We start from the raw sequence: 12,559 nt of genomic DNA on the forward strand, positions 1-12,559 counted from the left end.
GCAGTTTCTACTGGCGCCTACTGGAAGGAAAATTTCCACTAGGTTTGTTATAGCAAGACAGTGAGATAGAGGAAGAATGAAGGTATATTACACTGGAAGCTAATGTAGAAAGACTTTCTGCTGCAGATTAGATTGGCTTTAATGGAGCATCTAGCTAGTGAGCAGCTAAACCCATTAGAACCCCTGACAGCTCCTCAGCCTGTGTGAAAGGAGGTGTGAATCTGTCATACAACCACAAATTATTAAGTGTATTAGCCATTAAGTGCACAGCTTAAAGAAAAAGTGTGTGAGAGTGCGACTGGAAATTTGATGAGTGCGCTTTGTGAGAACACAGTAAATCATCCAAACCGCAGCCCCCCCTGTAGTGACATTCCAGTGTGTGCACACTTGCTACTCATTACCTGTGGAGCAAATGGTGAAATGGTTGGAGGGGGGTGCATCTGTTTAGTGTTTCACTGGCGCTGACCGGCTCCATGAGTGTGTTGTGTGTGTGTGAAATAAAAATCTTCAGTGCTGACTCAGATGGCAGTGTGTGCGAAAAGCTGCAACCCTGAACTCTAACCCCTTGACCCGGCTGTCACTTTGAAACATTCCCCAGAGAGACGGTGAAAGTTCCTGTGTCAGTTGTTTGACCGAAAGCAGTGTGAGCTTAGGGGACAAATGGAGGGACGGCAAGGCTGTCAGGGAGGGGAAAAATGAAAAAGGGATGGCAGACAACAAAAAGAAATGAGTACACAATGACTTCAAAGCTCATATAAAGACCAAGTGTTGAACATCTCACCTACTGTCATAACCACCAACACTGTGTTGTATTATTTATTATACCCTTACAACACACATACACACAAGCCTTGCCCTCTGACGCAAAAGCTAAAGTAGCTCCATAGTGTGAAATGACCTGTTTTCAGCACAGGGGAAGAAAGAGTACAGCTACCTTCAACCCCTGCTGTTTACCCACACCTCTGTCACATGCAAGAAAACCCACTCATGCATACAAGAGGCTCTAGTAGGCCTTGATAAACAGATGTGCTCATCAGCCTTGGGCATGAGACGCCCTGCATAAGGATCTTCAGGGAATCCCTCTGTCATGAAAACATGCACACGCAGACAAAGCGACACATGACAGAAAGCAGTTGTGTAGAAAGTGGGTTTGTAACAGCTGACACACCTGGCTCTCAGCCTCACATACAGCATAGCTATCATGTTAATGTGACTCTCACTGTCCTGAGAACTGTCAGTCAGAAGTGAAGAATAATGCAAGAGACTCCAGCAATTGAGATGAGAGAGCGTGAGGAGGACAGAGGAAGAGGAGAAGTTAAAGACATGGTGGAACTGTAATAGCACAAAGACAAGCATAAACAGATCTGGACATCTCAAATACAACTGTGAAACCACTGAAAATACGCTCGCGGTCATAGGAGCACACATATTACACATGTCGACAGCAGCCAGGGTAGTGAAAGCTCCACAGGGGGTACAGGGGTTGAAGGGGCCCTGTAGCCTTCAGGCATTCTGTCTTTGGGGAGAGAAAGGGTATAATTACACCCCATTCATTCCACCTCCCCTCCTTTTCTAGAGAACACATTGGTCCCAGACCCCTAACAGCTTTTAATTAGCTAGACCAATGGAGGAGAGGAGGGGGAAACGAGGAGGTGAAGAGAAGGATAAAAGGGGAGTTTTCTTAAAAGCACCAACCATGAATGAAATTAGCAACAGAATCTATCTGTTATGTTGGCTTTTGACAAGCCTGTGTTTTCATATGGAGGTCAGCCAGGCCGCTAACAAGGACACAGTGTGGGAAAAATGTTTATCCTATACAATTTAAAACTATTCCTCACTTCAGACTGAACCACTAGAGATCTTCAAGTAGCTTGTTTTCTCCAGCTCTGTTATTACTGCTTTGATTCAAAGAAGAAAGAGCAGAGAGAAACAAGATTACAACAGAGATTAACTGGCCAATTAGGCTGCTACAGATGTGCCCCTTTTCCCTTTCATTGAAACACACGCCCTGGCAAACACACACACACACAAACAAAGGCGTGCACACCTGCACAGGCGTGTACACACTTATCAAGAACTTATTTTCAGAGAGAGCCATGATTGTAAGCGAAGGGTGGTGATCAGCCCTGTTTAACAAGTGTCGAGCTGCGTTCGCCAAACAAAGCATGTTTTGACAGGTAGGTTACTAACTCGTACACGCACAGAGGCAGGAAGGAGGGGTTAGAGGCCCACGTTTGGAGCCATTGTGTCTGTGACTTGACCAGGGGGTCCTAATAGGAGCCACAACAACAGGAGGGGGTCAGAGCTGCATCCCTTGTCACTTTCACTCCAGACACCAGGCTCACACACACAAATATCCCTGAATTTGCAGATTTTCTTTTATTGCTAAAGATGTAACTGGAGTAAATACCAACCATTCTTCATCTTCCTGCCCAACGTCACATATACCAGCATAGCACGGCCTCACCTGCGTCATGTTAAGGAAAGGCGTGTTAGTTACGTGAAATTGAAAACAACAGGTTAGAGTTCATTTATTTGCTCAACAAAACCAGTCCTGACTGAGTAGTAGCTATATATTAACAGCAAGTAAATGTTCTGCTAAGGTCAAAATGTAACACACCTTCCTGAATCCTCCTGACACCATCACCACAAATGTGTAGTGGGACTGAACAGAATTAAGAGTTAAGAAAAAAACAATTTGCATAGGAAGTGAACAAAAGGGAGACGAGAAGTCTGAAAAAGAGTCATAAAACTAAATGAAGGGTAAAGATGAAAAGAGCAATTGTCTGACTGTCTCCACCCACTGTGTCTCTGTCTTTGATTAAATCAGAGACACAATTCAGAGACAGTGATACAAATTAGGGTGAGGAATCACAACACAAGCCGCATCACCAGTGGACAAGCATCTAGGTGAAAAACTAATGAGACAGAAATTGGAAAACAGTTTTAAAAGAACTGACAGAAAAAGCTGTACAGATAGAATGAGGGAAGAACTGGACTAGCAGGGAAGGTTAAGAGAGCGGTTGGGGATGTTGAGCTGTCATTTAAAGTTTCATCAACAGTATGTAAGCAGGTGAGAAGTGTGTTTCTGCTGAGGGCGAAAAGAAAGAACAACAAAATAAAGGTGTGTGAGAGGAATGGTAGTAGGGCTTTAGAGGATTCTGGGCATGTTTCCTCACCCAAAAACAGTGAACAAGTCCAGCCTGATCAGGCTCTTATTATTTCTGTGACAGTGATGGGTTTGCACAAGCACACTGAAACACATCAGCACAAGCATCCTCAGCTGTTGCCAGACTTCCACCCTACTAGTCTTACCTGTGTAGGATTAGCTGTCATTACCATTCTTAACACATATATTATTATAAACCCGGAGCCAGGCTGCCAAGGTGTGTGTTGAACACATGTACAAACAGATATGTGCTTTGGTTATTCATGTTATTCATTTGTAAGAGGTTTTTCTTTCATAAAACAAATAAGTTATGCTGGGTGAAGACATTTGTAAGTAACCTCCTCTCTCTTCCTGTGTCTCTGCAGCTTCCTGTGGGATGAATATACAGTGGAAGTGCATATCAACGACTATCTGGACATCATCTGTCCCCACTACACCCATGGCGAGGTGTCGTTGCACGCAGCTGAGCGCTATGTGCTGTACATGGTGGAGAGGGAGGACTACGAGGTGTGCAAACCTCACTCTTTCGACCAGCTTCGTTGGGAGTGCTCACGGCCCTTCGCCCCCCACGCTCCAGAGAAATTCTCTGAGAAGTTCCAGCGCTTCACACCCTTCACCCTGGGCAAGGAGTTCAAACAGGGAGAGAGCTATTATTATATCTGTAAGTATCAATAATACTGCAACACTGGCATTTTTATCAACTTATTGTGATTCTAATTAGGTTTCTGATATTAAACGTTTCCCTCTTTCTGACCTTCTCCAGCTAAGCCAATGCATCATCACGGCCAGGACTGTCTCAGGCTCAAAGTGGATGTAGTCGGACATAAAGGATCTGGAAAGACTAACTCAGATAAATCCAATGCAGAGGAGACAGGGAAAAGCCTGGATGGAGGAAGAGTAAAGTTTCCTGCCACCGGAGGAGTTCACAATCCCTCTAACCGGCTCCCAGCAGGTGAGGTTTCTCCTACAAAGCACCAGACAGATAAACATTCACTACAGGTCCACGTCTAAGACGAGCTGAGCTATGTGTGTTTACTATCCCTGAAATGTGAAACTGACTCAACTGCCCCTTTCTTTCCTTAGATGACCCTGCTGTGATGGAGCCAAACATCCAGAGGAGTATCGGCAGCTCAGGAGCACAGCTGATCTCTCTTTCACTCTTCTTTACCATGATCCCAGTCTTATTAGCCCTTATGCTACACTGAGACTGACTGGAACGCCATAACAAAGACAATGCTAACCCAGTGCTGGTCACTGGGATTATGAACACTGAGATTTTTTTATACTGATTTTTTATATGGGAATGGACAGTGCTGTCAGTATGTGTGTGTGTGTGTGTGTGTTTGATGTGATTGTGTGCATGAATGTGGAGCGTGGACCGTTCCAAAGAAGAGGACCTCAAAGAAGTTTTTTTTTAACACTGTCACAAGGATTGACTTCTCATTAATGACCGTTTAACTTGTACACTTGTCAGCCATTATGATCAAAAATGGGAGCAAAGTGATTAAACTCTTAATGAATCAGTCAGATTGAAAGAGACAAGAGGAATACAATTATCCTCATTATGGTGTGTTTTCTCTTTTTCATACCATTGGTACAACTGTGCAGATAATTGTGCATTACTGTCCTCAAAGAGTCAATGGCATTTTTCTTCCTCTACGTGCAAACAATTGTGTGTAGTGAAAAAGTTGTCGGCTTCTGCCAAAATGGTATACTTTATGTAGGATTTCTGTCATGTTGATGTGTAGCACTCAGCTCCCTGTTCTTATATCTCTTTCATCTCTGTTCAAGCAGAGAAAGGCAGAAACTGTATATCAGGTACTGCAGTGTAGAAAATACATAAAGCATCTGATGTCACACATTTTTCACTTATGAGAGAACGCAAGTAAACACAGGATAATCCAAACTAATGTTTCTCAACCTTGTTGTTTGCTAATGGTCTAATAAAGTGATACTTACCGGTGCATGCACATAGTTTTTTCCCATTTGATGCAGTTTTTTCCTAAGAAAAAAGGCACAAACGATAAATCCTTAAGTCCTTAACAATGTAATGCATGTTTCTTGAGAGTTTGTGGTGTAAGGTTGAGAGCCAAAAACAAATCAAATCTAAAACTAACAGGTATTTTAGGGAGCTGAGATTATTCAGTACTTATGATTATTCACTCATTCCCACTGTGTTGACAGTATCGTGGTACACTGACTGGTATTTGCAGGTGTGATCCCACTTGCACACTGTCTAACCTCAAACTGAAGGGACTTTCCACAATACATTTACAGTTGTTTTTCTTATTAAACATACTTGTGTAATTTTGTAAATTGTTACATGTAAATATGTACATATAAAAAATTATAAAACTGTTTTAAGATGTAAAAGCTCTTTAGTGAAATAAAAAAAAATGTGATGTAAGAAATGTTTCTGCCTGGCTTATATCAGAAATACAGTGAAATGCATTTTTTCCACTAACCTATTTTAGATCTGGAAATTAAGCTTTTGATGGATGACATGATGAAATCTCTTGAGCCCTCTCCACATTTCCACCCCCAGGTCTTTCCCAACCTCTATTTTCTCATCCCCTCTTCTCTGCCCTCTTTATCTTTCATCCCTGGTGACATGGCTTGCCCTGGCTTAGATTTCACAGTCTGAAAACCAGACATGAGAACCGAGAGGGGGACGATGAAGGAGAAAGAGAGCATGATAGTGAAGTGAGAGAGGCCCACAAGCAAACTGACAACTGGGTGTAAAGGTGTCACTCTTGCCTCCTTGCTCACACTTACCCATTTACTTACAGTGCTGTGCATCCTCTTCGGAGGGAAACCGGAGCATCGGCCTACACAGCGGTATGTTGGAATGAAGGGGAGCACACAGCACAAATGTTCATACCTGCAAACCCCCAGCAGTCACTGAAAACTGTTAAAAGTCATCAGCCCCTGTAAAACCATGCAACACATCCATTCAAAACCACCACATAAAAATTAGTTGTTTGGTTTTACGTCATAGTTTAAATCCTCTGCAGATAAATACAAAATCTCCGAAATCTCAGTCTTCTCAGTCATCTTGCAGTGTTGCACTCATCAGTCTGTACAGTAATGTGATGCAGGACAACTTTCAACGTTGTCTGGTGGAACAGACCAAATATGATGGTATTCATGGTACTGTAGGCCACGATTATGTCTAAGTTCAACATGATATCATACAGCAATATGCAAAGAAGGTTGAACTCACAGACTACACTACATTAGCTAGTGGAGAAAGGTGTGTTCAGCTTGTTTTACATGCATATACCTGTATAGTAAATGTCAAGTACACGTCATTCATGCTATTTTCTTTTAACACCATGTTGGTGGAATTCAAGTAAAGTGAAAATAGACATTGTTAAAAATGGTTGCTACTAGTGTCAAGTTCCTGATACAAATGAAAACCACCCTAAACCAAAATATTACAATGAGGAAATAGCAAAAAAGGTAGATGATTTCATATATAATAGGTACATATATTCATGGGGTAGGACTGGATAAGTCTGACTTCTTCCTACTCCATTCAAGCATGTACTAGGTATAAGCAAATTGATATTGGATTAGCATTTGTTGGATATGTGTAAAATTATGTGTGTTGACATATCACCTGTGTTTACATGCTTGAAAGAATAAATCAAATCAAATCAAATCAAATATATATATTTTTTAAGTTTAATGAAGTTAATACCCTCCATCTATCACACTTAAATCAAACGATATCATAATAGTCACATTCTCTCAACGTAATATGACGTAATACGCAGATGGTAATCGAGTCGAGATCGTATTGGCAGCCTATTGGGTGAAAATACAGCCCTCCCAGTTTGTCGCTTAGCCAATCAGAGCGGAGAATCTTTGAATTGATTGCAAGTGCGGAAATGCTGCGAGCAATGTTCATTTACATGCAACTAAATCAGTCGTGACAAAAATCAGCTATTGTACGTAAAATATAAAACTGGGTAGCGTGACAGACTTTTTTTTTTCGTTCTATGGATTTCCTTGAGCTTCTGTCATGGTGCTGCATTGTGTTTACGGTCGGGATGTTCTTGACTGGACTGTAAGTTTGACTCATTTTCACGATTAGGTTGGTAGAAAGCATGAATTTTTTAAGTGTGCAGTTACTTGTCTGGATGTTATCAGATAGATGGCGATTGACAATTTTTTATTTTATAGTATCAGTGTGTTTATGTGTCTATTTCCGTCTCCTCTCTCTGCTTTACTTGTGTGTGTGTTTGTGTTTGCTTGCCTTTGTAGGACCGACCTGAAGAAGATGCTAGAGTCCCAAAGTGCTGACAATATCCAGTTTCTCCCTTTCCTCACCACCTGTCTTAAGTGAGTGTGTTTTTGCTTAATCGCTATGATCAGTTTAGTGTCACTGTTATCCTGCACTGGTCATTGATGCTTGTCTGGGTTCCATAGTAACCTCGGCTGGTTGTATTACGGCATACTGAAGGGAGATCAGACGATTCTCTCTGTCAACATTATTGGAGCTCTCCTCCAGTTCCTCTACATTATCATGTACATCCGCTACACAAAACAAAAGGTTGGTGTGGCTTCAAGTGTAGATCCTCAGAAAACACCCTACTGAGGTTAAAACCATGTGTATAAAGATGTGGAAAGTCCAGCACACCTAATATGTGTGTGTTTGTTTCAGAGGCTGGTGATTTCCGAGACTCTTGCAGCAGGGACGGTGCTGCTCTGTGCCTGGTTCTACTTCACCATGATTCTTTCTAAGGGAGATGCTCAGCTCAGCCAGCTGGGCCTAACCTGCAGCGTGTTCACTGTCAGCATGTACCTGTCACCGGTCACTGATCTGGTACCGCTCATATGAAATACAGACAAACACAACAGGCAGCATATACAAAGTCATATGTAGTTCTGTCCTCTCACTTGACTAATAGATAAACAAGGTGAAATGTGCTGCAATCTGGAAAATTTGAACAAAACTAGCATGGTAATCATAAAGAATATGTTAGTGTCATTATCTAAGAATATCTACTAATATGCATGTAATGATAACATAATAACTGATTAGTTGACAGAAAAGGAATCATCAACACTATCACTTCATAAATGAAACACTTTTAGTGAAACTGATCAAGCAAAAATGTTTGGCAGGTGCTTTTGGTGCATTTCTCTCTTATATACAACAATTGATTGCAAACCTTGAGGTTGTGGGCTGTTTGTTGGATAAAACTAGCTGCTTTAATTTAAATACTTCAGCTTAGCCACTGGTAAATTATGGCCAAAAAACCCACTGACTTTAGGGCAAGGGAGCAAAAATGCTAATTCCATCCATCCATTCATCCATTTCCTCCGCTTATCCGGAACCGGGTCACGGGGGCAGCAGTCTAAGCAGAGATGCCCAGACTTCCCTCTCCCTAGACACTTCCTCCAGCTCCTCCGGGGGGATACCGAGGCGTTCCCAGGCCAATCGAGAGACATAGTCCCTCCAGCGTGTCCTGGGTCTTCCCCGGGGCCTCCTCCCTGTGGGACATGCCCAGAACACCTCCCTAGGAAGGCGCCCAGGAGGCATCCGAAACAGATGCCCGAGCCACCTCAGCTGGCTCCTCTCGATGTGGAGGAGCAGCGGTTCTACTCTGAGCTCCTCCTGGGTGACCGAGCTCCTCACCCTATCTCTAAGGGTGTGCCCGGCAGCCCTGCGGAGAAAGCTCATTTCGGCCGCCTGTATCCAGGATCTTGCCCCTTTGGTCATGATCCAAAGCTCATGACCATAGGTGAGAGTCGAAACGTTATGCTAACTCATTTTCGGGTTTTAGGACAGACTTTTACGCATTCTATATGTTAAACAAAAGATAAAATAGGGAACTACTTACTTTTAATAATATATATAAATGACAAGTTAATTTTACCATTTAAAATTACTGACCATTTGTACAGTCTGTAAAAGACATTTTTCGGAGGCAGGGGTTATTGTTATTGTTACTGGGTTGTTAAAATCGATGTCTACACATGTCACAGTTCATATACAGTAAACCTCGTAAAAGTCACCTGTAAACAGCACATTTTTAGTCTTTTTTTCTGACCAGATAGTTCATTGAACCTCTATGCAGACCACAGGCAGCATCTGCTAAGTTCAGTATTTTTGTATCTCCTACGCTTCAACTTTGCACATGCCACTATTTACCAGTGAAGGAATAAATCCCTTGTTCTCGCTCTTTCTTTTTGTCTTTTTGAGTCATCTTGTGGTTCCCTCTTCTATCCTGTTTGTCTCCCTCCTTCCATCTGCCTCACAGGTCTGAATGACCTCCAGTCAGTTTCCTGCCTTTCTTTCCCTCATCTGTGTCTTCCTGTTATTCTCAGTCTCTGTCTGTTTGTGCCTTATCCTCTTGGTTACATTCGCTTTTCTCATTACAGTTCACACAATAAGATGGTGGCACAACGCAGAGTGACAGAACCTAAAACTATCCTTATAACAACACTTTCCTTAACACTGGAGCACATTCTAGATGTTCTTCTCTTTTTTTGAAAGGGAAATGTCAGGTTTATAAAACAATTGTAGCCATCATGGCTACTGGTAACAATAAAAATATATTGGGTGGTTTCATTACTGAGATCTGAGCATGTAGCAACACTGCCGAGAGGAAATGAGATGGAGCCATAAAGACTAAATCAGGTCTGTAAATTAGCCCCACCTGCCAACTAGCAAAGGTTATAAGAAGTGTTTTTCAAACTCTGAGTAGTCATTTCAAGCAGCCAGTCATGGAGGACCTCTTGGTAGCTAAAAGTGTGAAACTGTGGCTGCCAGACCAAAGAGGCCACGCTGTTTTACACAGAAAAGAGTGGGACAAAGAAAGAGGAAAATCCAGGGTTAACATCAGTTTGGCTTTTTGAGATGGAGAGTGTTAAAAGCAAGTCTAACACCTGTATTTGATTCAGATGTATTGTCCTTACTTCTGGATGCATTAGCAATGTAGTAATATTAGGGACCTATCATGGTAATAATTTTTGTTGATTAGTCAATTAATTTGAGTGTATTTTGGGAGCAATTTGAGCTTTAACAGCAGTGCCTTGTGTCACATTAGCAGTAACCAGAGCCTTCTACTGGATTACCAAGTTTACTCATTAGTCAGCTAATGCTAGCTTCAGATCGATCGGAAGATGCATTTTGTACAGTTTATTGCAACCTGGCATCCATAGTTTATGTTGTCACTAAGAAACGTGCTCTCTTTGCAGGTGGGGATAGTGCGTAGTGGTAATGTGCAGTGCTTGTCCTTCCCCCTGACTGTAGCCACCTTCTTCTGTTCAACCTCCTGGGTCCTCTACGGCCACCAGCTGAGCGACTACTATGTTATGGTAAGCACCTGTATGTGCACCTGAATCACACCTGTAAATACATCTTTCTACATTGTTTCTTCATTTTTGTGGTAGTTACTATCCATGATGTGCATTTTTCTCCCTGTTTGTGTTCATTCCAGGTTCCAAACATGCCTGGAATCTTTACCAGCATCATTCGTTTTTATGTGTTTTGGAAATTCAGGGCTGTCAATCAAAGCCTGCCTTCTTATAAGTCTATGCACATATGAGGATATGAGGGCAAAAGAAAGAGATGACAGATTTAGACTGCAAATTTCAAATTCTCCCATCACTTATATTTTTTTTAATAGAGGAAAACAGTTATGTGACAAACTATGACACCACTTGCTCTATAAAGCAGAGATAATGTCTTAAGTTTGTTGACTTAGTTTTCTCAGTTAAGACACCAAGTTATGTCTTTAAAACAGTTTTTTCCTACCGCTATTTGTTAAACTAGGGACCTGTGTTTTCCTCTTTGCATCCTTCGATTGCCTTCTGTTAGATCATGTGTGCCATTGAATATCAATGGCATTTACTGATCTACCAACATGTCAGGAAACTTGCTACAATTCACAATCCAGTGAACTGGATTGAAAGGGCCTCGCCTCAAACTAGCCAAAGTTTTTTTGGGATTGTAATATGTGGGCTGCTGTTTTACTGTTACATCCAGATGGGTTACAAATTAAAGGAAAAACCTGAATAAATGAGTGGTCTGTTCCCAGATGACAGTGTCATTAGGCATGAACAGTCACTGAATGTTTGATCACTGACTGTAAAAATGATGGACAAACTAAGCGCTCCAAGAAGTGAAGTGAACTTGATCACTCCCTGGTGGTTGGATGCAGTATTGGACATAAATCCCGCCTCCTCCATGTTAGTGGATGGCACATGAGCCAATTTTATAAACTCAAAGTACAAATCAAATACATTTTCCTTAGAGGTTTTAGCTGTCGTTTTTGGTGGGTCTTGTCATGCAGATGTGTGTACAAGTGGTCATTTTTCTGGTAAGATTGCTCTTAATAATTTTATTTGATTATATAAAAGGGGTGTATTTCAGTTGACTTGACAGCTTTGATTGGAGGTTTGATGCTGTCACTCCATTTCTGGTATCTACTGTGCAGAATCTTCTAAAAAAAGCAACATGGCAGCCACCATATTCGTGATATTTTGGCTTCACATTTGCATAGTAGAGGGAAGTGGTGACACCATGTTCATTGTATATATGTCAATGGGTTTGATGAGTACAAAACGTATGCAAATCATTTGCTGTGGCCTTCACAGCAAAGAGATTTGGACTGATGTGTTAGACAGCGTCTCCACCACCATCATCAAAACAACAAATGAGGGAATATTTTTTGGAAGAATGGTGTTCATTGCTCTACTGGAGTTCAGGGACTTGAATCAATGCCAAGGTGCACTGAGGCTGTTCTGGTGGAACAGCACCTTACTGAGACACTTTATGTTGGGTTTTCTTGTAATTTGTCACCCATCTGTATAGTTTCTCTGTTCTCTGGTACTCATGCATATTATGTATATAGTTTCATATTTATGGTCTGGTAATACAATGATTTCATAACTCTTTAGAGTTGGTACTCTTCCTCATGTAAACAGAATATTGAGTCTTATCAGTGGCAGTAAGTCGTAATTGTTCAGAAACATTTTCTATATATTTGGTGTCTGACTCATTTTGGTTCAGGGTGTGTATTTTGGGCTTTTGTCCAAGATCGGCTATTGTCTACATATATTGTTAATTCTATTTTTATAAATCCTTGTAAGATTAAATAAAGCACATAGTTACTTCCATCAGATTTTTTAATGAAACTGATGCTTATTTTTCTAGTGACAATTTGCCATAGGAAGTTGAGTGCTTGTTTACTCGTTATTATGTTATCTGTGGGACCTACTGTCTATTATGCAAATTAAACAGCTGTATTTCAGTGCCTATGTACTCACTTCTAAAAGATGTAACATCTATAAAAGTACCGTGTAAATATATTGAATCCATTTTACCCATATGACCATCTGTGACTTTTATTTGCTGCTTGGTTTTTAAATTGA

The 12,559-nt window shown here is 41.3% G+C and overlaps 2 protein-coding genes across 2 annotated transcripts in view; both read left to right on the forward strand.

Moving 5' to 3' along the window:
* Window positions 1–5,493, forward strand: part of efna1b (ephrin-A1b) — a 10,005-nt gene extending 4,512 nt beyond the window's left edge. The window contains exons 2-4 of the mRNA XM_020607257.1: window positions 3,535–3,830; window positions 3,933–4,121; window positions 4,253–5,493. Coding sequence (XP_020462913.1) covers window positions 3,535–3,830; window positions 3,933–4,121; window positions 4,253–4,374 — 607 coding nt within the window. The 3' untranslated portion in view covers window positions 4,375–5,493. The remainder of the gene's footprint in view (window positions 1–3,534; window positions 3,831–3,932; window positions 4,122–4,252) is intronic.
* Window positions 5,494–7,044: 1,551 nt separating this feature from the next.
* On the forward strand, window positions 7,045–11,544 carry slc50a1 (solute carrier family 50 member 1). The gene is made up of 6 exons (XM_020607125.1): window positions 7,045–7,241; window positions 7,439–7,516; window positions 7,604–7,727; window positions 7,839–8,000; window positions 10,382–10,501; window positions 10,624–11,544. Exons 1-6 carry the CDS (start codon window positions 7,174–7,176, stop codon window positions 10,729–10,731), a joined length of 660 nt encoding a protein of 219 aa, XP_020462781.1. The 5' UTR covers window positions 7,045–7,173; the 3' UTR covers window positions 10,732–11,544.
* The last annotated feature ends 1,015 nt before the right edge of the window (window positions 11,545–12,559 follow it).

This window comes from Monopterus albus, unplaced genomic scaffold, assembly GCF_001952655.1.
Source record: "Monopterus albus unplaced genomic scaffold, M_albus_1.0 scaffold84.1, whole genome shotgun sequence".
NCBI lineage: Eukaryota > Metazoa > Chordata > Actinopteri > Synbranchiformes > Synbranchidae > Monopterus > Monopterus albus.

Bases quoted from the DNA above. Each gene is read 5' to 3' on its own strand.
- slc50a1 (XM_020607125.1), top strand. From the start codon at position 7,174: ATGGATTTCCTTGAGCTTCTGTCATGGTGCTGCATTGTGTTTACGGTC. The intron at 7,242-7,438 runs GTAAGTTTGACT...TTGCCTTTGTAG, and splicing joins GGGATGTTCTTGACTGGACT to GACCGACCTGAAGAAGATGC. The intron at 7,728-7,838 runs GTTGGTGTGGCT...TGTTTGTTTCAG, and splicing joins TCCGCTACACAAAACAAAAG to AGGCTGGTGATTTCCGAGAC.